The 27,013-nt window shown below is 30.8% G+C and overlaps 2 protein-coding genes across 4 annotated transcripts in view; both read left to right on the top strand.

The window, feature by feature from the left end:
• Positions 1-27,013, top strand: part of LOC130677078 (uncharacterized) — a 123,148-nt gene that overhangs the window by 40,722 nt on the left and 55,413 nt on the right. The gene's annotated exons all lie outside the window — the stretch shown is intronic.
• LOC130676959 (uncharacterized) lies at positions 2,169-3,334 on the top strand. The gene is made up of 2 exons (XM_057483471.1): positions 2,169-2,256; positions 3,093-3,334. The coding sequence occupies exons 1-2, from the start codon at positions 2,169-2,171 to the stop codon at positions 3,332-3,334; spliced, it is 330 nt and encodes a 109-aa protein (XP_057339454.1).

Here is a 27,013-nt window from a genome sequence, read left to right as displayed (position 1 = left end):
GACGTCAAAGTGGCGCTGCTTTCGCTCGGGGGGCGTGGCTTAGATTCAAATCGCTTAAAACTCCAAAACTCAATTTAAAAAATTAAAATTTCTTTTCTTAACTTTTAAACAATAATAAATAAATATTAATAAGTTTAAATGAGTAAATAAATAAATAATTGGATGTATTATATATATTATATGATATATTTCATTAATTTACTTGCCTTGAGCCATAAAAATGATAAATTTTAAGTTGAAATAATATTTAAAATTTCAAGTATATAATGAGTACTGAAATATTTTAAAACCATTTTTTTTTAATTAAATAAAAATATTATTTATTATATTAATGATAATAAATATTTTTTAGAAATTAAAATTTATCATTTTCATGGCTCAAGATAAGTAAATTAATGAAATATATCATATAATATATATAATACATCCAATTATTTATTTATTTACTCATTTAAACTTATTAATATTTATTTATTATTGTTTAAAAGTTAAGAAAAGAAATTTTAATTTTTTAAATTGAGTGTTGGAGTTTTAAGCGATTTGAATCTAAGCCACGCCCCCCGAGCGAAAGCAGCGCCACTTTGACGTCATAGTCTATGTCGGTAAAAGTTTCAGCTTAGGATTAATAAATAATACCTAAAAACATTTTTAATAAATAAACAAAGGCATTTAGGACAAATGTTTTTTTTAAAATATTATTTCTGATTTTTTTTTACAATATCAGCCATTTATATATTTTTTTTTAATTCATTTAATCGGTTTAAAATATAATTTTAAGTGAGCGAAATTTTTTTTTTTGTAGTTTTTTGTTAATAACAAAAATCGCAATTCACCGATTTTTGTACATTTTCGATTTTTTCATTTCTTTTTATTTGTAGAAATTTTTGAAAAAAAAAAATATCACATGGCATCGAGTTTTAGGTAGCCTAGGAGTAAAATGACTGGTCTATTAATTTTGACCCCCCCCACTACGAATGACGCTGTCTCCCGACCGATGCTAACATTTGTATGTATCTGTGTATATATTAATGCAATATTCAAGTGGTTCGAACGTATCTGCGCCTGGCGGATTATTTAAATGAATAGTGACAGCCGATAAAGAAGAAATAATTGTAAGTGAAAAAATATATATATTTGAAAATACGCCTTTAATTTCGATAGCGCAAACTTCACAATATTTAAAATAAAAAATTGAACAACGAAATAAATAAACAATTCATTAATTGAAAAGGTAAGCAAACTTAATTTCTTTATAAATAATTAAAAGATAATTTTAAAAACTTGAAGATTTGAAACTCGTAAATTGTTCATAATCTTCAGTATTTTTTAATTTTAATTTAATAACAGAATTTCTTTTGATAAAATGAAAATTTTTATACAGATTATTATAAATAGTGCATGTACTAGTGTATATGTATATTAGGTTGCGTCAATTCAGAGCAATATTGTTTTTTTTTAATTGGTTGTGGAAAAAACCATAGTTCACAAAAAAAAAATTACGCGCAGAAAATAATTTTATATTAATATTAATATTGATTTTTTGAACTTAAATGTCAACGAAAAGTGAACTTCATTTTTTGTTGACATTTAAAGCTCTGTAACTTTTTTCTTATTCATTTGACGTATATATGACATCAGATACTTTTAGTAGGAAATTGAATTTCCTACAAGAACGTACTCGTCGAAATTAAAAAAAAAAACTTTTTGATGGAATAAAAATGAAAAATAATTTTAAAAAATTTAACATTGAGGAAACTAAATTTTGGTTGATCTTTGAAGCCCCGTAACTTTTTCCCAGTTCGTTTGACGTACATAATGTATCAGTACTTTTTTTCTAGAGAATTTAATGCCCTACGAAATTGTGCTAGACGGAAGTAAAAAAAAAAATTTTCTCATATTCTTAATAACGAAAAACTAAAATTAAAGATTTTCGCGGGTATTTTAAATGAGAAAGCCTCCCCCCCCCTCTGTGATAGCTCAATTTTTAAGATATCTGGGTTAAATTTGGTGAAGATTTTTTTAATAATATAAAGTAACTTTTAAGCTCATAAGACGTTAAAAAAAAACATTTGTTTTTTTTGGGACGCCCTAATATATATATATATATTTATGCATACATGGATCAAAATTAATAATTATTTTGAACATCTTCATTTATTAGGTTTCAAATGAGTGAATATTCTCCAGAAGAATTGGGTTTAATCGAGGCGTTGAGAGAAACCAATTTGGGTGATAACAATTCTCTTGAAATGGATGGTACGTAATTTTTTTTTCTCTTTAATACACAGTAAAAAGGATTCGTCAAAATCAACACATATCGTGTGTAAATCGAAGGTTTACACTTATTTATATATTGTTTTAACATGTTGTGCGTGTTAAAAAAGTTATATGCGTCTATGTTAAAAGTAGCAAATTTCCAAGAATTATTTTGTGATGGTCGAGATTATTTTAGACATATTTTGTGTGTTGATTTGACAGTAGCATGCATACACAGAAAAAAAGAATTTCTTGGCGCAAGAAATATTTTGTATTATGAATTGAAGACAAAAATTTTTCTTGGCTCAAGAATTTTTTTCTCGCCTAAAAAATTTTTTTCTTGTTCCGAGAAAATTTTTTCCTACCCCAAGAAAAGTTTTGTTTTCACTTTATAATACAAAAAATTTCTTGAGTCAAGTAAAAATTTTCTTAGAACAAGAAAAAATTTTTTGCGCCAAGAAATCCTTTTTTTCTGTGTATAAAAAGTGTTCCTTCCTTATATAAAATAACATTTTTGTGTGTTAAAAAATCAATCAATTGCGACAGTTCAAACAAGATAATAATACTCTGTGTTAAATTGACACACGGAAGTGTTAAAAATTCAACACTCAGAATTTTTACACACGCTTTTTTTACACTTTGACGATTCGTTTTTTACTGTGTACACACACACAGACACTAACGATCAATTTAAAAATCTAATATATATAAATCTTCCAATCACAGATCTGAAAAAGGATTTTGAAAAATTGAAAGGTAAGCAACATTAATTGCTTATGAAAAAATATCTTATCCTGTTCAAAAGTTGTTTTTTATAAAATTTAAATTTTTTCCAGAGGCTTATGAACGGCAGCAGGCGGCCATGCTCGATCTCCAGAAAACGTGTGTCGAGCATGGAATAGGCCTGGATGGTGCTGGAGGAAGTGGCGGTGGTGGTCAAGGTGGCGGTCGAGGTGGCGGTAAAGGTGGTGGTCAAGGTGGCGGTAAAGGTGGCGGTCGAGGTGGCGGTAAAGGTGGTGGTCAAGGTGGCGGTCGAGGTGGCGGTGGAGGTGGACATGGTGGCCAAGGTAAGCCTTAGTTGCACGTGGAGGTGATTTGCTGTCATCATACACGGAGAAAAAAAATTAAGTAATTTTTGCTAAACTTGAAAAAAAAAGTACAATCCGAGAAGTAATCTCGAAACGTTAAAAAAAAAATTCAAAACTTTTACAAAACTCAAAGTAAAAAATACAACATATTATTTAGAATAATAATTTCTGTTGATTGTAAACATTACTGCATTCCAAATGAAATTTTCTTCCGACAAATAAAAATTATAATGTACCAATAATTTTTACTACTGTGCTTAGTAAATATTAGTTAACGCGCTTTGTGAATGATGTATTCTGGCGAGAATTTTTACAATTCAGATAGTAATTTTTACAATCTTAAATCGTAATTTTATCTCCCGGAGTAGCAATTTGTCTTACCGATATTCCAAAATGTACACTACTTACGTAGAATTACATTGGAGATGTAATATTTATCAACTACGAAACAAAAATTGCGACTAATGTACTAACTTTTAATAATTCTAATAACAATTTCTACTTTTGACAAGATTGAACTATTGTTATATAAATAAGTAAATATTGATTTCCAAGCGAAAATTTAACGAAGCTATTGTAATTATTATGATAAGTGAAAATTACAATCTAGATAGTAATAATTGAGACAAAAAAATCAATTTTCTACAAATCATCGTAATTTTTTTTATGGATCGTGTTTTTTTATTTGAGATAGCAAATTTTTCATTTTGGTTGTAATTATTATTTAATTTTGACCTGCGTTTTTCTTCGTGTATACATATCTTTAGTACAAATAATTAAAAAAAAAATTTGTTTATAGGATTCATTAAGCGTAAAAGAGGCTTCAATGGTGGTCAGCAGAGGAAGCTGAAAAATACTATCTACCACGAAATAAAAAAATTTACAGCTCGTAATAATAACAATAATAACAACAACGACAACAACAATAATAACAACAACGACAACAACAATAATCACAACAACGACAACAACAATAATAACAACAATGACAATAATGACAACAATAACAACAATGACAACAATAAAGCTCGTTCTTCAAGTGGAAATCATTACCACTTTTATAATTATTAATTTTATATTTCATTTTACACCGTTTTTAATTAATAAAAAACTAAAAAAATGTAATTATTATATATCTGTATTTTATTCTTGAATATTCACGACTAAAATTTTTCATAAGGACCTGACGAGGTCATTATCAGGTTAACCTTATTTCAAATAAGGTCCAGATCAGGATATCCTGACGAGGAACTGATATGGATGTGAAGCTTAAGACCCATGAGGTTCTTATCAGGAGTGCCTTATCAGAACCTTACCAGGATATCCTCATCGAATCCTTACCAGGATATCTTCATCAAATCCTTATCAGAGATGCCTTTTTAGTAATTATTTTTAAAAAAATGTTAAATTGCGAAAAAAAAATAAGAAATTTCAATTCGATCGGGAATGTTATCTATTGCATTAATAGCATTAATAAACATGTTTTTTATTGATGAGAAAATCCCAAAGACTGCTGAGCTCTAACCTGCGTCCTTTTGACTCAAAGTCCTTAATAATACTATCCACTGCGCTGAAATACACATGTAATCTTGGAAGTGTAAATATTATATTCATTATGATGTCAAAGAATAACTGATGAAAAAGTAAAAAATTCGTGCTGCAATAATGATTAACATGATTTTTATGTAATTTTCTTTTGTACTTTGTTTAATTTTTAGCCTGTAAATAAAATATTGAAAGGGATTGGATAACATTTTTTTGAATAAGGATATCCGGATGAGGTCCTGACTAGGAACTTGTCAGGTTGACCCGATGGCAAGTGACTTTTTTTTTAATAAAGATTTCCTGATGAGGTCCTGATAAGGAACTTGTCAGGTTAGCCCTAACAAGGCAAATCTTATATTAACCTGACCGAGTCCTTGTGGTACTTCAGACAAATCAGGAAAAAAATCTACACAGTAAAAATGGATTTGTCAAAATTAACACATACCGTGTGTAAAACAAACGTTTTACACTCATTTATATGTTACTTTAACATGTTGTGAGTGTTAAAAAAAGTTACTCACGTATACGTTAAAAATAAAAATTTTCAAAGAATTCTTTTGTGATGATCGTCATTATTTTTAACATATTTTGTGTGTTAATTTGATAGTAACATATAAAAAGTGCTACTTACGAATAAAATGACATTTTTGTGTGTTAAAAAATCGATCGATTGCGACATTTCAAACAAGATAAATACTGTGTGTTAAATTGACACATAAAATTGTTAAAAAGTCAACACTCAGAATTTTAGCAGACGTTTTTTCTTACACTTTAACGATTCGTGTTTTACTGTGTGACATTTTATGATAGTTTCGCCGTAAAAGTACTCTCTGAACATGAATTAGTGAAAATAAGTGCATATTCACTAATTCCAAGTGCAAACCGAACCACTAATTTCAAAAAGTGGTTCGATTGGCACTCAGAATTAGTGAATATTCACTCAGTTCACTTGTTCATGTTTAAAGAGTAAAAAAATCTTAAAATTAACTCGACTTCGAGCTCCAATAACTTCTGAACAGATGGATTTATCAAAAAATGATAAGAAACGTTTTTTGTACAGCGTTAAATTCCCTACAAAAATGTATGCTAGGCTTATCTGTACAATAATCCATTGCCAAGTTAAACAATTTCAAACAAAATTTTTTTTTCTTTTCCATGTTATTTAAATGGGAAATCAAAAATCGCAATGAGCTTTGTCTAAAACTTGAATTTGAGCTAATCTTCTTACAGAATTTTTATTTTGTCATATATTTTCGATTTGTGGTTGTGCCCAAAAACAAAAAATATCAATATGAAAATAGTCAGAATATCTTCCTAGGACCTCAAAACGTCGGCATCTGATGAAAATTCGATTTCCGAAAATCGCGGTGAAAACAATAGCTTCCCGAATTTTTCGAAAATCATCGAAAATTTGAGTAAAAAAAAAAAGAAAAGTTTTTGAATTATTCAGGTTTTATAAAAAACAAGCCGGATCAGACCGAATAATATATACCTGATGAAAAAAGATTTTATACAATTGTATAGAATTATATATCAATTATATATGGACTATATATAATTGGATAGAAAAAATGGCCTGATCCAATTGTACACAATTTTATACAAATTGTATACAATTCTATATAATTATATACAATTCGATGTATTTCAATTAGGTAGAATTGTATATAATTATATAGAATCGTATATAATTATATAGAATTGTATATAATTTGCATAAAATTGTATAGAATTATATGGACTTGTATACATTTTGTATAGAATTGTATACGATTTCTATACAGTTGTATACAATTGGATCGGGCCATTTTTGTATATAATTTTATACAATTGTATAAAATCTTTATTCATCGGGTAGACTTATACATACATATATCCGAGTTTATTTCGGTCATGCCTGATCGAACCTGATTATACATGTATATATACCTATATCTATTTACACATATGGGTTCATTATTAATCAGATCTGATCACATGTAATCATGTGAAGACCTCTGCGTAGCATCATGTATAGCTCCAGATATAATGTACTAGCCAGACATGATTAAATGATACAAATTAATATTTCCAAGATAAATAATATCATGCATAATTATATACGAAGATTGATATGAGTATATATAATAGGGCGTTTAAAAAAAAACAAGAATTTTTTTTTTCTCGGAACCAGGCTCAAAAGTTTCGTTTAGATGCCAAAGTAGGCCCCTGAAAATATGAGCCCTTAATATTAATAATATTAAGGTTGTCCGCATCGCACTTTTCGATTTCCCATAAGAATAACACAGGAAAAAAAATTTTTTTTCTTCTGATTTTTGAAACTAATGAACCGTAAATTACATTGTAATGTCCATCAGATATTTTTATAGAAAATTGAACGCTCTACAAAAAAGGTCTCTTATCATTTTTTTAAAAATCCATCTGTTCGAAAATTATTTGAGCTGGAAGTCAAATCTACAGTAAATTTCAAGATCTTTTCACTTTTCCAGCAAAACTATCAGACTTATAAAAAAATGTCGTAGGACCTTTTTTCTAGACAATTTTATTTCCTGCAAATTATCTCTGATAAATTTTTTTAAAATTCTGCATTGTTTTCTAGTTATTTTTATTTTAACGTTAAGTTCTCAAAATCGAATAGAAGACTATTATTTTTATGAGCTTGGCATTGAAATAAAAATAACTAGAAGACAATGCGGAATTTGAATAAACTTTATGGTAAATAATTTGTAGGGAATAAAATTGTCTACAAAAAAGGTCCTGTGACATTTTTTGATAAGTCTGATAGTTTCGCTGAAAAAGTCGAAAAATATTAAAATTTACTATAAATTGAATTTGACCTCGAATAATTTTTGAAAAAATAGATTTATCTACTTTTATTTTATTATTTCGCACAAAATTTTCGATATTTCTCACAAGTGGTAAGTTATTTGCAATTAACTGAAAATTTAATATAATTAATTTTAATCAACAAAATTTAGATTATTTAAGAAAATTTTCAGTTAATCGCAAATAACTTACGACTTGTGAGAAATATCAAAAATTTTCTTTGACATGAGTTATAGGAAATAAAATACTCTACAAAAAATGTCCTATAAAATTTTCCCATAAAGTTGATGGTTGCGTCAACAAATTAGAAAAATGTAAAAATTTATTTTCAATCTAACTTTAACTTCGAATAACTATTGAAGAAATAAAAATATCGAAAAATTATAAGAGACCTTTTTTGTAAAGCGTCAAATTTCCCATAAGAACATGTCTTGAACATTTAAAAGTATTAATCCCACCATGAGCTACAAAATTCCGAAGCTTAAAAAATAAATTTTCCCATGTTATTTAAACGGGAAATAGAAAATTCTGATGCGGCAGCTGTTAATATTAATATTAAGAGCTCAAACTTTCACAGTATTTTTTTTTTTTGTCATTTTCAACAATATTTTCGATATAATGAAGAAAAAAAATCTGGACGTCGGTTGGCCCTGCGGGCCAGCCCCAAAACTTACCGCTGTTCTCGAGCTCAAGGAGCTTGAAAACATCACTGTGAATATATTTTCGAGCTTTTCGAGCTCGTAAATGCTGTTACATGCAATCATTTTATTATGAGCCTTTTAAGCTCTAACAAGTTACGTTTTATGCTAGAGTTTGAAATGTTAAGAATCGAAAATCATTAATGAAGAAGCGGCTTTTAAATTTTTATTATCGATTATGTTCTTTGAAATAAATGTATTGAGACAGAAATCAATGTCAGTCACCAAAATCGTGATTTGAATAAGTTTTGATTTAGGTCAGAGCAATAATAGATAGAATATCCGAGAAAAACATTAACGACTGGGTTTTTTCAATATTTTGCTGACGATATCTTTAAAACTAAGGAACAAGTTATACGACATTATCTGATAATCGAAAGAGACTATAAAGATAAAGAGTTAGTATGATTTCAGACACATTTTAGCACATTATATTTTGATTTATCCGGAAATAATAACATTTTATGTTATTTTTTTAACTTTTCAGCGCCGATATCTTTTGAACTAATCAACCGATTTTGACGTTTGAGGTGGCAATCGGCGCGTTTTCTTGAACTCTACAGCCGATTAAATTTTGAAATTGATCGGATGAGTCACTTCAAAGATAATCGAAAAAAAACGTTTTTTACCATTTCTTTCGCCATCGATATCTCTCGAACAAATTAACCGATTGAGATGGTGAAGGTGGCATTCGACGCGGCTTATAAAGTTCTAGAGCTGATTAGATTTTGAAATCAATCGTTCAAGTCGTTTCTTAGAAATCACTAAAAAACTAAAAAAAAAATTTTTTTTTTCATTAATTCGCCAATATCTTCGAGTCTACTTAATCAAATGATCTGAAATTTGCAGGAAAGTTGCGGGCCAACAAGCTCTTTCGATTGCCACCTCAACCATCCGAATCGATTCATTAGTTAAAAAGTTACAAAGAGTTTACACACACACACACACACACACACACACACACACACACACACACACACACACACACACACACACACACACACACACACACACACACACACACACACACACACACACACACACACACACACACACACACACACACACACACACACACACACACATACATACACTCGGACATAATTCTGAAAATAGTCAGAATAGCTTCCTAGGACCTCAAAACGTCGACATCTGATGAAAACTCAACTTTCGAAAATCGGGGTGAAAACAATAACTTCCCAATTTTTCAAAAATCGTCGATTTTCTTAGCGGGAAGTTAAAAAATAGCCGATTTCTTTGATACAGCCTAATATGTATATATATTAGGTTGTTTCATATTTTTTTTGTCCTACATGAAAAACTAACAATTTATAGAATAAAAAAAATATTTCTGCTTGAAAAAAAAAAATCTAAGTCAATTAGGGGCTTAGCGCATTGAAAAATTCAATTTCCCATTTAAATAACATGGAAAAAAGAATTTTTTTTGGTTTGGAATTTTTCACCTCGGCAATGGCTTATCGAACAAATAAGCCCAGCATACATTTTTTTTAGGGAATTTAACGCTCTACAAAAAAAGTCTCTTATCATTTTTTGATAAATCCATCTGTTCAAAAGTTATCGGGCCTCGAAGTTAGAGTAAATTTTGAGATCTTTTTACATTTCCGGCGAAACTATCGGACATCATAAAATGCCATGAAATCGTTTTTGTAGACAATTTTATTTCCTACAAACTATATCTGATAAATTCTTTTTAAATTCTACATTGTTTTCTAATTATTTTCGTTTTAGTGCCAAGCTCTTAAACTCGATCAGAACACTATTTTTTTAGGAGCTTAGCATTAACATGAAAATTATTAGAAAAAAATGCAGAATTTAAAAAAAATTTACCAGAGATAATTTGAAGGAAATGAAATTGTCTACAAAAAAGATTCCGTGGCATTTTATGATAAGTCCGATAGTTTCGCTGGAAATGTAAAAAGATCTCAAAATTTACTCTAACTTGACTTCGAGGTCTAATAACTTTTGAACAGATGGATTTATCAAAAAATAATAAAAGACTTTTTTTGTAGAGCGTTAAATTCCCTATAAGAATGGATGCTGGGCTTATTCGTACAATATAATGAGCCATTGCCGAGGTAAAAAATACCAAACTAAAAAAAAATTTTTTTTCCATGTTATTTAAATGGGAAATCGAATTTTTGATGCGCTAAGCCCCTAATTGACGTAGAATTTTTTTTCAAGCGGAAATATTTTTTTGTTCTATAAATTATTAGTTTTTCAGGTATTTGCAGAAAAGAAAAAAATTCCACATAAATATGAAACTTCCTAATATATATAGATATATATATATATATATATGCCTGTATATATATATATATATATATATATATATATGTATGCCTGTATATGAAGTATATATATATATTGTAACATGAGAAAAAATTCGACATCGACCCGAGGTTTGAAATTATTTAAATAAAATAAATAGTTATCCGGTGAGCCAATTCTGGTGACACCTATGAGCAAAGATTCCGACTTTGACCAAGCCATCGACTCGAGGCATTGATTGAACGAGAGATCCGGGATAGACGCCGTACTGAACGGCCACGTTTTTTTTTTTTTTTTTGAACAATTCGACCCGACCAAACGACCAATTTCGATTGCGACGTACGAACAATTTGAATTACGACATGTAAGATCAATCCGAGTTTGATCAACGAACAATAATTCGCGATAATTAATTACGACCGACAATAACCGAGTTCGTGAACAAGTGAACAAGCCGAAGCCTCGGCCCGAAACTGAACAACGTGTTCTAGTGAATTTAGTGTGAACAAGTGATCCGCGTTCGTGTAATAATTAAAAAATGAAATAATTAATTTCGCGTAATAACTGTGTGATCGTGAAATTGAACGCGTTACCGAAATAAAATATTATTTTATATTTTATTTTATTTCGTTCGAGCAATTCTGAGAATTACGGCTTATCCGTGTCTCATTCGCAACAGTAGTCTTGTCACCTCGCCGTGTATGAATACTCTGACGTCACTCGTCAAGTATTTCTTTAATACTTCCGCTGTATGTGTGTCTCCGGACAATAAAATTATTTTATTTTTAATTTCGTCAACCGACTGTGTTTTTTTTGAGCAATGAACTGATTTGTTTTCCGATCAAGTACGAGAAATTTTGTTTTGTTTATATCGAGTCAAGCCGACCACGGCAATTTATTATTTTTGTTGTAACCGATTATTTTTGTGATACTGATCAATTATTTTGTATTTAATATACGACTAATTATTTTGTGTTAATTCTGATCAATTATTTATCGTAATCTTAAGTGCCTGACCTTTCCCCGATCCGCCACCCTGAGCCGAGTTATATTTTGATAATTGTTTGATTTGGGGATTATAAAATCACCTGGCGCCCAACTAATTATTTTGGAACAAGGTAGCCAAAAACCGTAAGTGTATTCGGACTTTACTCCGGTAGATCCCCGGTGGTGAAAAACCCGTTCCAATATATATATATATATATATATATATATATATATATATATATATATAAATATATATATATATATAAATATATATATATATATATATATATACTTCATATACAGGCATACATTATTCTATATATTATTTCTGAAAAAAAATAAATATTGTTTCAAATTTAATTTTTCCCGTGACTATATTCAAGCGCCCTTCATGCGCCCCAAATAGAGTACAGACCTGATGTTTACATCTGTCAAAATAAAAAATAACTAGATGATGAATTTCACGCTGAAATTTATTCAAGATATTACGCTTAGCAGACAATTTATAATTACTGTGAATTATTTTTTAAATATTCTACATATCTGTAAAATTACGAGTACGTTGCCGTTTTTTTGATTAATGTTTTCATTAATTTGTAATATCCTTTGTAAAATAAATACGACATTGACAGTTCAAGGTCATTTAAAATTTAATTTCTCAATTTCACGTTTTAGGAGATTTTTATCATAACTTATGATTTTAAAATAAAATCTGTATTTTTTTATTTATTTAAAAATTATAAATTTATATGTTTTATTTTTTTTTATAATTTTAATTTAATTTTAAAATTTTTTAGCGTTAGTAAGTTTTTTAGTTCGGGCGCTCGCCACCAGGCGGCGCCACTTTTTTTACAGAAAAGTGATGGGCACCCTTGGAGAATGGCCTTAATTGTACAACGTTACGTTTTGTACAGGTTATATCTTACGTATATTTGAATATATTTTTATAATTTTTATTTTTATTTTTTAAATATTAAATAATTTATAATAAATATTTTAAATTAATAATTTAATAATATTTAGTAGAAATTAGATTAAATAATAATATAATAATTTATATCAATAAATAATACATACGGATAGTTAACCCTAATTATATTAGAACACTTGAAAAAGTATATAAGCACAATTTTCTTCACTAATATTTACAAATAAGTAGTAAATAATATTTATCAAAGTGTTTAATTTAAATCACTATAGTGATTCAGTATACTGAATATAATTATTAAGCACATATACAATTCGCACTTTTAAAACACGAGTTGTGTATGGAGCTACTTCAACATTTAGTTTTCGTGTAAGCCCTGTGCGCGCGCATCGCAAAGATGCGGATCATACATTAACATATATGATAGTACATTTAGTAATGTATGGCCTAAGATTAAAATGGAAATAACTAGAAAACAATGCGGAATTCGAATGAACTTTATTTCAACTAATTTGTAGGAAATAAAATTGTCTATAAAAAAGACCCCAGAACATTTTTTGATAAGTCTGATAGTTTTGCTGGAAAAGTAAAAAGATCTGAAAATTTATTATAGATTTGACTTCCAGCTCCGATAAATTTCGAACCGATGGATTTATCAAAAAATGATGAGAATCTTTTTTGTAGAGCATTAAATTCTCTATAATAATATGCTATGGACTTATTCATCTGACGTGCGAATGCCGAGCTAGAAAAATAAAAAAATTTTTTCCCATGTTATTTAAATGGGAAATGGAGAATCGCAAATAGGCACCTCTTAATATTAATATTAAGAGCTCAAATTTTAATAGAATTTTTTTTCATCATCTCAAACAATATTTTTACTGTAACTAAAGAAAAAATAAAATAGTCACTTTTTTTGGCCCGCCCTAATGAACAGATATGATCATATCTAAGCATTTTTTCCCGGGCTATTTTTTTCGATTCATCATATGGTTATTTTAAAATACTATTCTTTATTAATTACAGAAAGAATGTCATCAAAGAAAATACGCTGATACTCAGAAACTTAACTTTGAAGACATAAAAAATGTATTAGTTCAAGAATTTCTCTATCGTCGTTTAAAATTAAAAATCTAACATTTATTTCAATAATAAATTATGATCGTTTAGAATTCATTCGATGATATGAACTGAGTTCAATCATTTGTAAAATTTTATTTTTAATACAAAAAAATACGTTTTGATACATTTATATCGTAATGCATAAATATATTTGAAAATTATTACACTTTTATATTTTGAAATTGTTATTTGCATCATTTGTCGATTGACAAAATTGAAAGAATTTTTTTAAACTGTTGAAGAAATTTAAGCGTTTTATAATATACATGTTTTTTCGATTAAACGTTTTTTCTGAAAAAGTGTTTAATTCCGGAATATTTGCTTTAATTTAAAACACTCGATGTTTTTTTAAACGTTTAATGTAAAAGTAAGCGCTTTATAATAAACAGGTAGAAGTGTTTTTTTCTTTAAACGGATAAAACGTTTTCGGATTAAACACTTAAGTGTGTTACGCGAACCTTTAAAACACTTGTAATGATTTATGCGATTGTTTAAACGTTTATGCCGTTTTACTTCTAAGCGCTTAAGTTGCAGAAAACACTAACGTGTTTTATTTTAACACACTGAGTCAAACACTTGGATTTGCAGTGTGATTTTACTGAAACGACCAGAGTTTTTTTATTTTATGTTAAAGGAATCACGGCTTTACTGGTCTTGTTTATTGACTTGTTAGATTAGATTCATCGTATTAATAAATACATGTGGGCTAATATAATTAGTACGCACTGTAATAAGATACATTTATCGAATAAAATCAAAGTCTTGAATTTACTATGTTTCAATAAACGGTTTTGCCCCGAATATACACTTATCCGAAAAATTAATGGAACAAGAAAATTTTATAAATTTTTTAGTGATTTTTGGAAGGCTGTATTTTCGTGAAAAATGATCGCATAGAAAAAATTAAAAAAACAAATTGAAGCTTGAAATCTCTGGTTTAAAGATCTTCCAGCAAAATATTTTTTTTCACGGTTTTTGCGGAATCATAAGAAAAAAGTCGAGACAAAATTTTTCTAAATTTGTTGGTTTTGTTTTTTAGGTCTACGGGGCCGGGAAAAATTAAAAAAAAAAACGAATTCATGGCTCGTTAAGGAAATTTATTCAGCTACAATTTGCTTTTTTTTGTTTCTCTGTACAACAATTTGCTGCTGAGATATCAGCCTTTAAATGAAAAAGGAGCCTTTTGTCTTTGATTATTGATATCTCAGCAAGTAATGGTCACACAGTAATTTAAAGGGCAGTTAAATAAACTTGAAGAAATTCCCTACAAACTCCATTTTCGATTTTTTCAAAAAAAAAATTTTTTTTACATCCTTGATATCCATTTGTAAAACCCACAAAAAATGGCCATTTTCTGGTTTTTTAGTCAACTCATCGCTACTCTACAAATATTGATAAAAAAAATAATGTTGCCAGGTGATTTTACAGCTTAATGTACCCGAAAAAACCCTGGAAATTTTCAGATTGATCCATTGAACCGTTTGTCCGGACCGATTGCTCAAAGTTTTACAAAACAATTAAAGGAACAAGTTTTGTTCCTTAATTTGTGTAATCATTACCAAAATGATAAAATGAATTTTTTTTTGATTTTCTTTCATTTTTGCGTTAGTTATTCAGTAAATGTAAGGTGAAGAGGAAAAAAACAAATTTTCAAAAAACGAGACCAAACACGAATTTTTTTACGTTTTTTTTTTTTACGTTTCATTCAGGGGGTTATTTTTTTTTTTCGTTTTTCGGAAAAAAATTTTTTTTTTTTCCTCTTTACCTTACATTTACTGAATAACTAACGCAAGAATGGAAGAAAATCCGAAAAAAATCAATTTTTTCATTTTGGTAATGATTACACAATTTAAGGAACAAAACTTGTTCCTTTAATTGTTTTGCAAAACTTTGAGCAATCGGACTGGACAAACGGTTCAATGGATCAATCTGAAAATTTCCAGGGTTTTTTCGGGTACATTAAGCTGTAAAATCACCTGGCAACATTATTTTTTTTATCAATATTTGTAGAGTAGCGATGAGTTGACTAAAAAACCAGAAAATGGCCATTTTTTGTGGGTTTTACAAATGGATATCAAGGATGTAAAAAAAATTTTTTTTTTGAAAAAATCGAAAATGGAGTTTGTAGGGAATTTCTTCAAGTTTATTTAACTGCCCTTTAAATTACTGTGTGACCATTACTTGCTGAGATATCAATAATCAAAGACAAAAGGCTCCTTTTTCATTTAAAGGCTGATATCTCAGCAGCAAACTGTCGTACAGAGAAACAAAAAAAAGCAAATTGTAGCTGAATAAATTTCCTAAACGAGCCATGAATTCGTTTTTTTAAAAAAATTTTTCCCGGCCCCGTAGACCTAAAAAACAAAACCAACAAATTTAGAAAAATTTTGTCTCGACTTTTTTCTTATGGTTCCGCAAAAACCGTGACTCAAAAAAATATTTTGCTGGAAGATCTTCAAACTAGAGATTTCAAGCTTTCATTTGCTTCTTTATTTTTTTCTATGCGATCATTTTTCACGAAAATACAGCCTTCCAAAAATCACTAAAAAATTTATAAAATTTTCTTGTTCCATTAATTTTTCGGATAAGTGTACTTGCTGGGCTCATCAGTAAAGTTGATGCAAGTATATTATACTTTAGACCGTTTAAATGATGTTAATTTTGAAAAAAAATATAAAAATTAAAAATTAAAAAAATTTTTTGGAGAAAAAATGGAATGAAAAATTGAAAAAAAAAAATCGGTCTGTCAGTTGACCCTGCGGCCAGCTCCAAAACTTCCAGCTGTTTTCGAGCTCACGAACCTTGAAATCATTATTGTGAATACATTTTCGAGCTCGAAAATACGTTTGTGTGCTGTTGTTTTCGAAAACAAACGTTTTTTACCATTTTTTCTCCAACGATATCTCTCAAACGAATAAACCGATTGAGACAGTTGAGGTGGCAATCGACGCGTTTTCTCAAGGTCTAAAGCTGACCAAATTTCGAAATTGATTTATCAAGTCGATTTTGAGATTTTTCAAAAAAACTGAAAAAAAATAAATATTATAATTCTTTCGACAACGGTTTCGTTTGAACGAATGAAGCGATTTTGATGGTTGAGGCGGCATTCGACGCGGCTTATAAAGCTCTAGAGCCCAGTCCATTTTGGAATCAATCCATCGAGCACATTAAAACTTATCCAAAAAAAACGTTTTTAAAAAAACTTTATTTTTGGAATATCTCTGAACGAGCCCTACCGATCAAGCTCAATTTTCTTTGGGCTTCAAGGTATTGACAAGCCGCGTCGAATGACACCTTAGAGTTCAAAATCGGTTCATCCGTTCAAAAGATCCAGGTATTACATACGTACGTACGTACGTACGTACATACATACATACATACACTCGGACATCATCTTGAAATTAGTCAGAATAGCTTCCTAGGACCTCAAAACGTCGACATCTGATGAAAATTCGATTTTCGTAAATCGGACCGAAACCAATAACTTCCCGAATTTTAGAAAATTTACAATTTTCTTAGCGGGAAGTTAAAAAGATCATAATTTGTTTGACGAAGAATTTTTTATATGATGATGTCAAAGCAAGGATTTCAAATTTGCTGTCCTATTTTGGAAAAATTTTATATAATTTATATAGCCTAGTATTATTTTATTTTATGTGATTTTACTGAAACGACCAGGGTTTTTTTCATTTGTTGTTAAAGGAATCTCGGCTTTACTGGTCTTGTTTATTGACTTGTTAGATTAGATTCATCGTATCAATACGAAGATCACGACCTTGGCGGACAACGGACTGCATTTAGGTGGACGGAGGAATTACGAGCCGATCTCCTGATGTGCTATAATAACAGTAAACCGTAGCGGAAAAGTTATATGGCTACGATGCACGCTCTCTGGAGCGATATGCACCGTAACCATAGCCATTTTTCACAACAACATCTGCGTGATTATGCCTCTCATCTCCGGCGAACACGAAGATCACTGTTAAATAACAGACGGCTATCTCACCGTCTGTCATTTCCAGCACAGCTTCATCAGGAGAGACGCCGTTCTTCCGAAGACGCCGACAATGATTTTGAAAGACGACAAGTATGTGTCTCTAAAAAGACACACTACCCCCAAGACCAACTTGACACGGAAAACCACGAGCTATCGACTCGGATTCAGGAGGATTCTACTCTACTCACCATCAATCAAGCTGTTTATGATGCTGCTTCCTCACTCTTACCTTCGGCAAGAAATAATACTTCTTCTCCTGAGGCTAAGATGAGAGGTCGCATTGGGCAGCTTTTACTGAAGATTGATGATCTCCGGAAACATGTCTCCCGCATTCAGTGTGTGATTGAGTACGTAAATGCTCGTAAAGCGTTTACGCCTAAAGTCCGCCGTATTGCGGCTGGACTACGATATCAACATTACACACTGAATAAGGAGAATCTTCTTAACATCAAAGAAGGTTCCCTTAACAGGTTGCGGGCTCTGGTGACTGCTAAAAAGTCACTAGAGAAAAAGCTGAAGCGGCTGACCGATAACTCTTTGTTTCGGTTAAGTCCTTCACGCTTTCTGACACCTAAGACATCTATTTCTGGCGATCCCCCATCTATCGAGCGAGTAGAAGCTTTCTGGTCCGAGTTGTATGGTGATCAACCAGACGTGAATCGTGACACTCCAGCTCTCAACGACTTCGAGGCATTTTGTCGCCGCCACCGAAACGACAATGCTGATGAAGAGAGCCCTGAAGTCAGCGTGGAAGAAGTTCGTTTGGCTCTGAATAATGGTAAGAACTGGGCTGCTCCGGGTCCGGATGGCATTAACTTATTTTGGTGGAAGAAACTTACTTCTACTCACAGCCATCTGGCCCGGATATTTACAGCGTTTATCAGAGGCAACGAACCTATTCCGTGCTGGCTTGTAGAAGGGCGAACCGTGCTCATCCCTAAGAAAGGTGACTTGTCCGACCCAAAGAACTACAGGCCTATCACCTGTTTGAATGCGGTTTATAAGATTTTCACCAAAATCTTGAACAGTCGCATTTTACAGGAGATAGATCCTGTATGGCAGCAGATATACGAACAGCGTGGCAGTAAAAGAGGTCTGTCAGGTTGTAAAGAGAATCTGTTAGTAGATCGTTGTGTCATTCAAGACGCGGTCTACTATCAGCGCAACCTGTCAATGGCCTGGATTGACTACCGTAAGGCATTTGATTCAACATCTCACGAGCTCATTCTCTTTTTGCTCAAATGCCTTGGGGTCAATCGTGATACAGTGGGATGCATACAGCGTACGATGCAACTTTGGCGAACACGGTTCCACATATCATGTGGCATCGACAAACGTGTGACTGAAGTTGTACAGTACAAGCGAGGTGTCTTCCAGGGAGATTCCCTAAGCCCTCTGCTGTTTTGCATCTCACTGCTGCCGATATCTGTTGCGCTACGCCGTACCCGTGGATACTCAGTGGGCCCACCAACTGATCGGAAATATTCGATCACCCACTTACTCTACATGGATGATCTGAAGGTATATGCTCCTGATGAGGAACACCTTCAGACAGCCTTGAATATCGTAGGGGAGTATACACGGGATGTCGGCATGGCTTTTGGGTTGGACAAGTGCGCGGTCATTAATCTGGTGAGGGGTAAGTGCTCTGATTTGCGCGAAGATATCGAGTTAGTCGATAGGAGCGTCTCGAAAATCAAAACGACTCTCTGCAGCGAATATGGGCAGAGACTCCGGAAAATCTGGTCATCAGAACTTTCCGGGAAAAACAAAGTCTCTGCAACTAACATGCTTGCTGTCCCAGTACTACTCTACTCTTTCGGTGTCCTTAAATGGACCCGAAAAGAGCTTAGAGATCTCGATATCAAGACACGCAAAGTCATGAACATCAATCGGAGCATGCACCCTAAGTCCTCAGTCACCAGATTATACCTTTCCCGGCACATCGGAGGGAGAGGTCTACAGAGCTTGGAGTGTCTACATGATCGTTTGGTTTTGGGTTAAACATACGAAGTTGTCAATTTCACTGCAGATGAGGACGACTTCCTTATGCAGATTGTTAATAGTCATGAGAATCTGCAGAAGGGAGCGTTCTTATATAAGGCAGCAAAGTACGCGGCAAAATCCCTCGGTCTCGGAAGAGTAAACCCTCTTATTGAACTCCCTGAGGAGGAATTTAAGAGTGTCGTCAGGAATGCTGAGCAGCAAAAACTGCTCAGTACACACATGGACAAGTCCATGCACAGCGTGTTCTTCAAACACGTGCGTGACCATGGCTTGTCCACCCAGCTGACGTTTTCCTTCCTTAAGTCAGCTGGCCTGATGTCCGAGACCGAAGGATATATTTTTGCCTGTCAAGACGGTGTAATCAGTACCCTCGAATACCGTGCGAAAGTACTCCAGATGCAGCTACCCGACACATCGTGTAGGGTATGTAAGCAACATCCAGAGACGCTTATGCATCTCTTGTCAGCATGTCCTGTGCTGGCAAAAGGTGCATACATCCAGCGTCACAATGCTGCTCTGCGAGTACTTTATTACCACCTTAGACATACGCACGGTATCGATAAAACACCAGTGCTGCCTTATCTGCCAGGAGATATTCCGCAAGTTGTTGAGAATGACCGTTGCCGTATTTATTGGAACGTGCCATTCGCAACAACGCGGAAAATAGATCACAACAAACCTGATATTGTGCTCTTCGATAAAACCACTCGTGACATTTATGTCATTGAGTTTTCAGCTCCAGCTGAATATAACATTACGGTCAAAGAAGAGCACAAACGCGAGATATATCAGGATCTCCTGTTTGAAATTGGCAAACTTTACCCCGGCTACCGTGTCAAACTTGTCGTCCTCATTGTTGGCCTCCTTGGAGGGATGAAACAGTCTTTTGTATCTGCATTGGCTAGAATACCAACTTGTTTAGCGCAAGTTGAGCTTCTGGCATCGAGGATGCAAAAGGCTGTAATTCTTGGATCCCTCCGTCTACTTAGGCAACGAAACTTGGCCTGCTGCGCATGCTGATCATCTTGTTGATGAAGCATCGCAGCAGTAACGATTTGGCGCTCAGCTGAGGCCCTCGGTAGAGTCGGACTACCGGGGATAACCCCCTGAGCATTTACTTAAAAAAGAAATAATAATAATAATAATAATAATAATAATAACAATAATACTAATAATATTCAAAGTTGAGGTGATTAAATGAGAAGATAAGGTATAATTTTTTTTAAAATTTTTATTAATCAATTTTCTTCATCCTCTCAAGCATACTTATAAAAAAAATTGTTTTTTTAAATCTTATTTCAGAAAATTCTTATTTTACGATTTACTTAATATAAATATTCTAAATTAACAAATTAATATTATTATTTAAATAATCATACTATTTTAAATCCAAAATCGTTATTTATGGTTCACAACTTGAAAGTTTTATTTAGATTCGTAATATTTTAGAATTCACAAATTATTTATTTGATGTTTGCAATACTATTGAAAATATTAATTTTTCATACTTCACAAATTAAATTAGATTCATAAAATAATATTTTATAATGTATTCAAATTCGCAAACTACGATTGATTATTATTTCATAATTCATAGCTTAAATTTGTTATTCAAATTCGTAAAATAATATTTTGTAATGTAGTTAATTTCACAAACTAGACTTAATTATTTAGATTATTATTTAATTGATTATTGAAAATAGTGTTATTTCATAATTCACAAATTAAGATTATTATTAAGATGCACAAAATAATATTTTTGTAACGTATCTTAAACACAAATTGAAATTATTATTTAAATTCATAAAGTAATATTTCGTCATATATTTCAAGTTCACAAACTAAAATTAATTATTTAGATTAATATTTAAATTACGATTGAAAATAGTATTGTTTTATAGTTCACAAATAAAAATTATTCTTCATATTCATAAAATAACATTTTGTAATATATTTTAAATTCACATTCAAAATTAATTATTTAGATTAATATTTAAATTATTATTGGAAATAGTATTGTTTTCTAATTCAAAAATTATAATTATTCTTCAAATTCATAAAATAATATTTTGTAATATATTTTAAATTCACACTCAAAATTAATTATTTAGATTAAAATTTATTAATTAATTAAGTTAAAATCATTATTTGAATTCATAAAATAATATTTTGTCATTTGAATCACTCATTCATCACTCAATTAAAGTTAAATAAATTGTTATTCTAATTGTCAGTCGGAAAGAGAACACGCTCATAAACAGATCATTACCTTTTTGTTGTGGTTTTAAAAGAAATTCTAAAAATTAAACTTCACAAACTTGATTTAATATCACTGGATTTTATATGTTTCCACTAGGAAATTTTAATTAAATTATTTTAATTGCCCATAAATTTCACTGCACAAATAAATGAAAATCACTGCACCCTTTTAATTTTAACGCAGGGGATGAGTTTAAATTTACTGAGATTCTTGAATTAAAATTTGTAGTTGTAAAAAATGAAATATCCTTGAAAATTGAATGAATGACGGAATTGAAATATTCTTGAGAATTGAATGAATGAAATATCCTTGGAAATTGATAAAACTTCTTGAGCTTGAATATATGTAATTCTTGATTGGACGCAAAGCGGGATCACATCCGAATACTGTTCTTGAAAACTTCAAATAATGAAAAAAAACAAAACGGGGTCACACCCGACGAGAACGGGATTACGCCAGACGGTAACGAAATTACATCGCGTACTGATGAATTTTTCTGACTCTCCGTCATTAGCGGATGCAGTGACTTTTTTCAACTTTGTAATATTAGATGGACCCTATGGTAGAGGCTATGAGAAAAGACGCAGAAACACTCTCCCATAGTTATTGTTTATTCATCAGAAATTTTATCGATGATCCAGGTTTTCTCTGAATCTTTGTTTATTTAAATAAATCTGATATATCATATCAGCAATTTTTATTTTTTTAAATAAAATAAGAAGTACTGCCATCGGCAGTTTAATTTATTGCATTAATATATAATATAATGATAGTTATTTTCCAAAATGCATAGGTAAAAATTTGTAAAAATGAAATTATTATTGAATTTAATGTTTTCGATAATTTTGCTATTAATTTTGGGGGTATTATAGCCCTCTGAACAGTCTTTTCTTGATTTAATGTATTAGGATAGCAACAGGAGTAAGTTGGTCGTTTACTCTTACTGCGGGTGTTTTCATCAAGTAAATCTGGGCCTTCCTCTATTGTTTTACTCCGCCCGGTACTCAGGTTACAGCACGGTATTCGCGCCCACTCATATGTAATGTTTCGCCTACTCGTATGCTCTCTTTCTTACAAGATGGTGTACTTATTTATTCATATGAATATTTATTTATTTACTATTGATTTATCATAACTTTAATTATTTCGAACTTTATATAAATATGTATACATATATATTTATCAGACTGTGCCAAATGAAATCGATATTTTTTTTTTTCGGTCCCATACGAAAAGTAGGTTGTCTCACTAAAAAAAATCGGTCTGTCAGTTGACCCTGCGGGCCAGCCCCAAAACTTCCCGCTGTTTTCGAGCTCAACGAGCTCGAAAACATTAATGTGAATACATTTTCGAGCTCTTCGAGCTCGCAAATACTTTTGTATGCCATTGTTTTGTAAAAAACCATTTTTTAGCATTTCTTTCTCCCACGATATCTCGGGAACGAATTAACCGATTTTGATGGTTGAGGCGGCAATCGACGTGTTTTATCAAGTTCTAAAGCTGATCAAATTTTGAAATCGATTTATCGAGTCGTTTTTGAGAAATTTCGAAAAAACCAAAAAAAAATTTTTTTTTGAATTCTTTCGTCAACGGTTTCTCTTGAACGAATGACCCGATTTTGATGGTTGAGGTGGCATTCGACGCGGCTTATAGAGTTTTAGAGCTGATTAGATTTTGGAATCAATCCATCGAGCAAATTAAAAGTTATCCAAATAAAACATTTTTGAAAAAATTTTATTTTCGAAATATCTCTGAACGCACCCTACCGATTAAGTTCAAATTTTCACGGCCTCAAGACATTAACAAGCCGCGTCGAATGACACCTCAACGATCAAAATCGGTTCATCCGTTCAAGAGTTATGAATATTTACACACATACATACGTACGTACGTACATACGTACGTACGTACGTACGTACGTACGTACGTACACACATACATACACTCGGACATCATCGTGAAATTAGTCAGGATAGCTTCCTAGGACCTCGAAACGTCGACATCTGATGGAAATTCGATTTTCGTAAATCGGACCGAAACCAATAACTTCCCGAATTTTTGAAAATTTACAATTTTCTTAGCGGGAAGTTAAAAAGAATCCTGAAAAAATTTCAGCTCGATATGTCAATTTTTCAGTTAGCGCTCGCGTAAATAAGAATTTTCTTATAAAATTGTTTTTTAACCCAACTTAATATTTTACAACTCATTAAATATAACTGATTAAAAAATGGCCAAGGTGCCATTTTGTAGGGAATTTAATTCTCTACAAAAGGAACTTTTGATCGAATGAAAAACATCAGCCAATTTTTTTCTGCAGCCATTTGATCCTAATTTTTTTTCAAAATTTACATTTATATTTACTATTAAACGCTTAGAAAACTATGTTGCTATGTATGAAACTTATTGAATTCAATTTCTCTAGGAACCTTTATGATCCCAAGGAATAGTTTTCATACTTAAAGTAATAAAACTAACATTAAACTATTGATATTAACGATATTTCTAACAAGACTTTTTCTTCGTTTTGACATTTTTTGCATTCAATCTTTCTAGTAATTTTTTTTTGCATTAGAATATCGTTCGTAATTGTGATTTTGAGATTCTCATACTGCTGATCAAAAATTATTACTTTATTGATAAAAATATACATTGTTTATCATAAAAAATACTTATAAAAATTTAAATAAAGGAAAAAGTGATGTTCTAATTGTGCCGAAAAGTTTTTATCGATTCTGTTACTAGTTTTTAAGAGATTATGATTTGTCAAGAGAACCTATTGGAAACAATCTGAAAGTTGCCTACAATGGGCAGCAACAACTTGTAGTAGAAATTATTTAATTTATCAATTTATTGATTAATTAACTAATTAATTAATTAGTTTGAAGCAAGTACAATTTATATTCGCAATAGGGTCTCCTGACATATCATAAACTCTTAAAAACTCGTAACAGAATTGAAAGAAAATTTTCTGCACATTAGAACATCAATTTTTTCTTTAATTGAATTTTTATGGGTATTTTATTATTATAAACAATGTATATTTTTATCAATAAAGTCATAATTTTTGATAAGCAGTATGAGAATTTCAAAATTACAATTATGGACGATATTCTAATGCAGATAAAAATTACTAGAAAGATGCAAAAATGTCAAAACGAAGAAAAAGTCTTGTTAGAAATATCGTTAATATCAATAGTTTAATGTTAGTTTTATTACTTTAAGTATAAAAACTATACCTTGGGATCATAAAGGTTCCTAGAGAAATTGAATTCAATAAGTTTCATACATAGCAACATAGTTTTCTAAGCGTTTAATAGTAAATATAAATGTAAATTTTGAAAAAAAATTAGGATCAAATGGCTGCAGAAAAAAATTGGCTGATGTTTTTCATTCGATCAAAAGTTCCTTTTGTAGAGAATTAAATTCCCTACAACATGGCACCTTGGCCATTTTTTAATCAGATATATTTAATGAGTTGTAAAATATTAAGTTGGGTTAAAAACCAATTTTATTCGAAAATTCTTATTTACGCGAGCGCTAACTGAAAAATAGACATATCGAGCGGAAATTTTTTCAGGATTTTTTTTTTTAGTGAGACAACCTAATTTTCGTATGGGACCGAAAAAAAAAAAAAATATCGATTTCATTTGGCACAGTCTAATATTTATTATTTAACGTTTAAATGTATAAATCGTATATTGGTCAGTAATTTATATATATTTAATTTAATTTGGAATATATATTTAAACGTTAGTTTCAAATATATATTTCATTCCATTTAAAATATATAAATTATTTTCCAATTATTTAAATACTCATTTGGTTGAAATTTATCCGATTTTAACAAATGTATATAATCCTAATTGTGTATATTTATTTTTATTCATTTATACATATGTGTACCCACATATATATATACATGCGTAAGCGATGAAGGATGCCGGGTTCGTAACACACACTGGTTTAAAATTTTAAAGTCATAAAAAAAAGTCTGTGTAAGGGGGGTGGAATGTTGTGACTACTACAGGACTGAAAATGGAGAAGGGATGAAAAGGAAGAGTCCCTGGTACAAAACCAAGTAGAATAGAAAAGTGGTCAGTACATTTTATACTTACAATTGTGAGCTTTAAAACAAAAAACAAAAAAAATGTGTCCAATATACCCAGTTGTTGATAGCGGTTTCATACATCCATCACTAAATGACGAATTTGATGAAGATATGATAGCTGCTATGGAAGAGTTTGAAATGATAGCAGCTGCGGAAGAAATTGAAAACCTGGACAAAATCAAGGAGCTCCTGGTCGACGTTGAAAACATTAAGGGAGTAGAGTTTAAAGGTGTATATAAGGGTGTGCCAAAAAAAATCGATAATTTTTTTTTTGACTCTCTCACGAAAAATTTGTCAGCCCTAAAAAAAAAATTCAGTTAAAATTTTAGCCCTTAATATTAATTTTAAAAGCTCCATCATCGATTACAAAGATTTTCCATTTAAATAACATGGGAAAACTATTTTTTTGCATTATTTATGGCTGCAAACTGTGAAGATTTTTTTTTTTTTGACATTATTAATCAGTGAACCTTCTTGAGCAATAAATATGCGAATTTTACGGAAATTCGTTATTTTTACATCTGAAAATTAAACTGTTGGTTGTAGATAAAAAAGTTAAATAGTAATTTTGTAGTACATTCGATTCTCTACAAAATTGCTATTAAGACCTTTTTTGTATGATGAACAGATCAATAGTTATGAGCTCTCGAAATCTCATTATTTAAATTATTCACTTATAACAATTAAAATATTGACTATAGAAAAAATAGTTAAATGGTAATTTTGTAGTACATTCGATTTTCTACAAAACTGTCTTTATGACTTCTTCTGTATGATGAACAGTTCAATATATATATATATATATAAACTTTTGAACTGAATGTATTTCCTGACTCAGCTCATCGAGCTGAGTTTAGAGGTAGCAAAATTTTTCGAAAATTCCATCATGAGGACAAATACAA

The sequence above is a fragment of the Microplitis mediator genome, chromosome 11 (genome assembly GCF_029852145.1).
Source record: "Microplitis mediator isolate UGA2020A chromosome 11, iyMicMedi2.1, whole genome shotgun sequence".
Taxonomy (NCBI): domain Eukaryota; kingdom Metazoa; phylum Arthropoda; class Insecta; order Hymenoptera; family Braconidae; genus Microplitis; species Microplitis mediator.
Note: the sequence above shows the minus strand (reverse complement) of the source record. Positions and strands in the feature narration are given on the sequence as shown.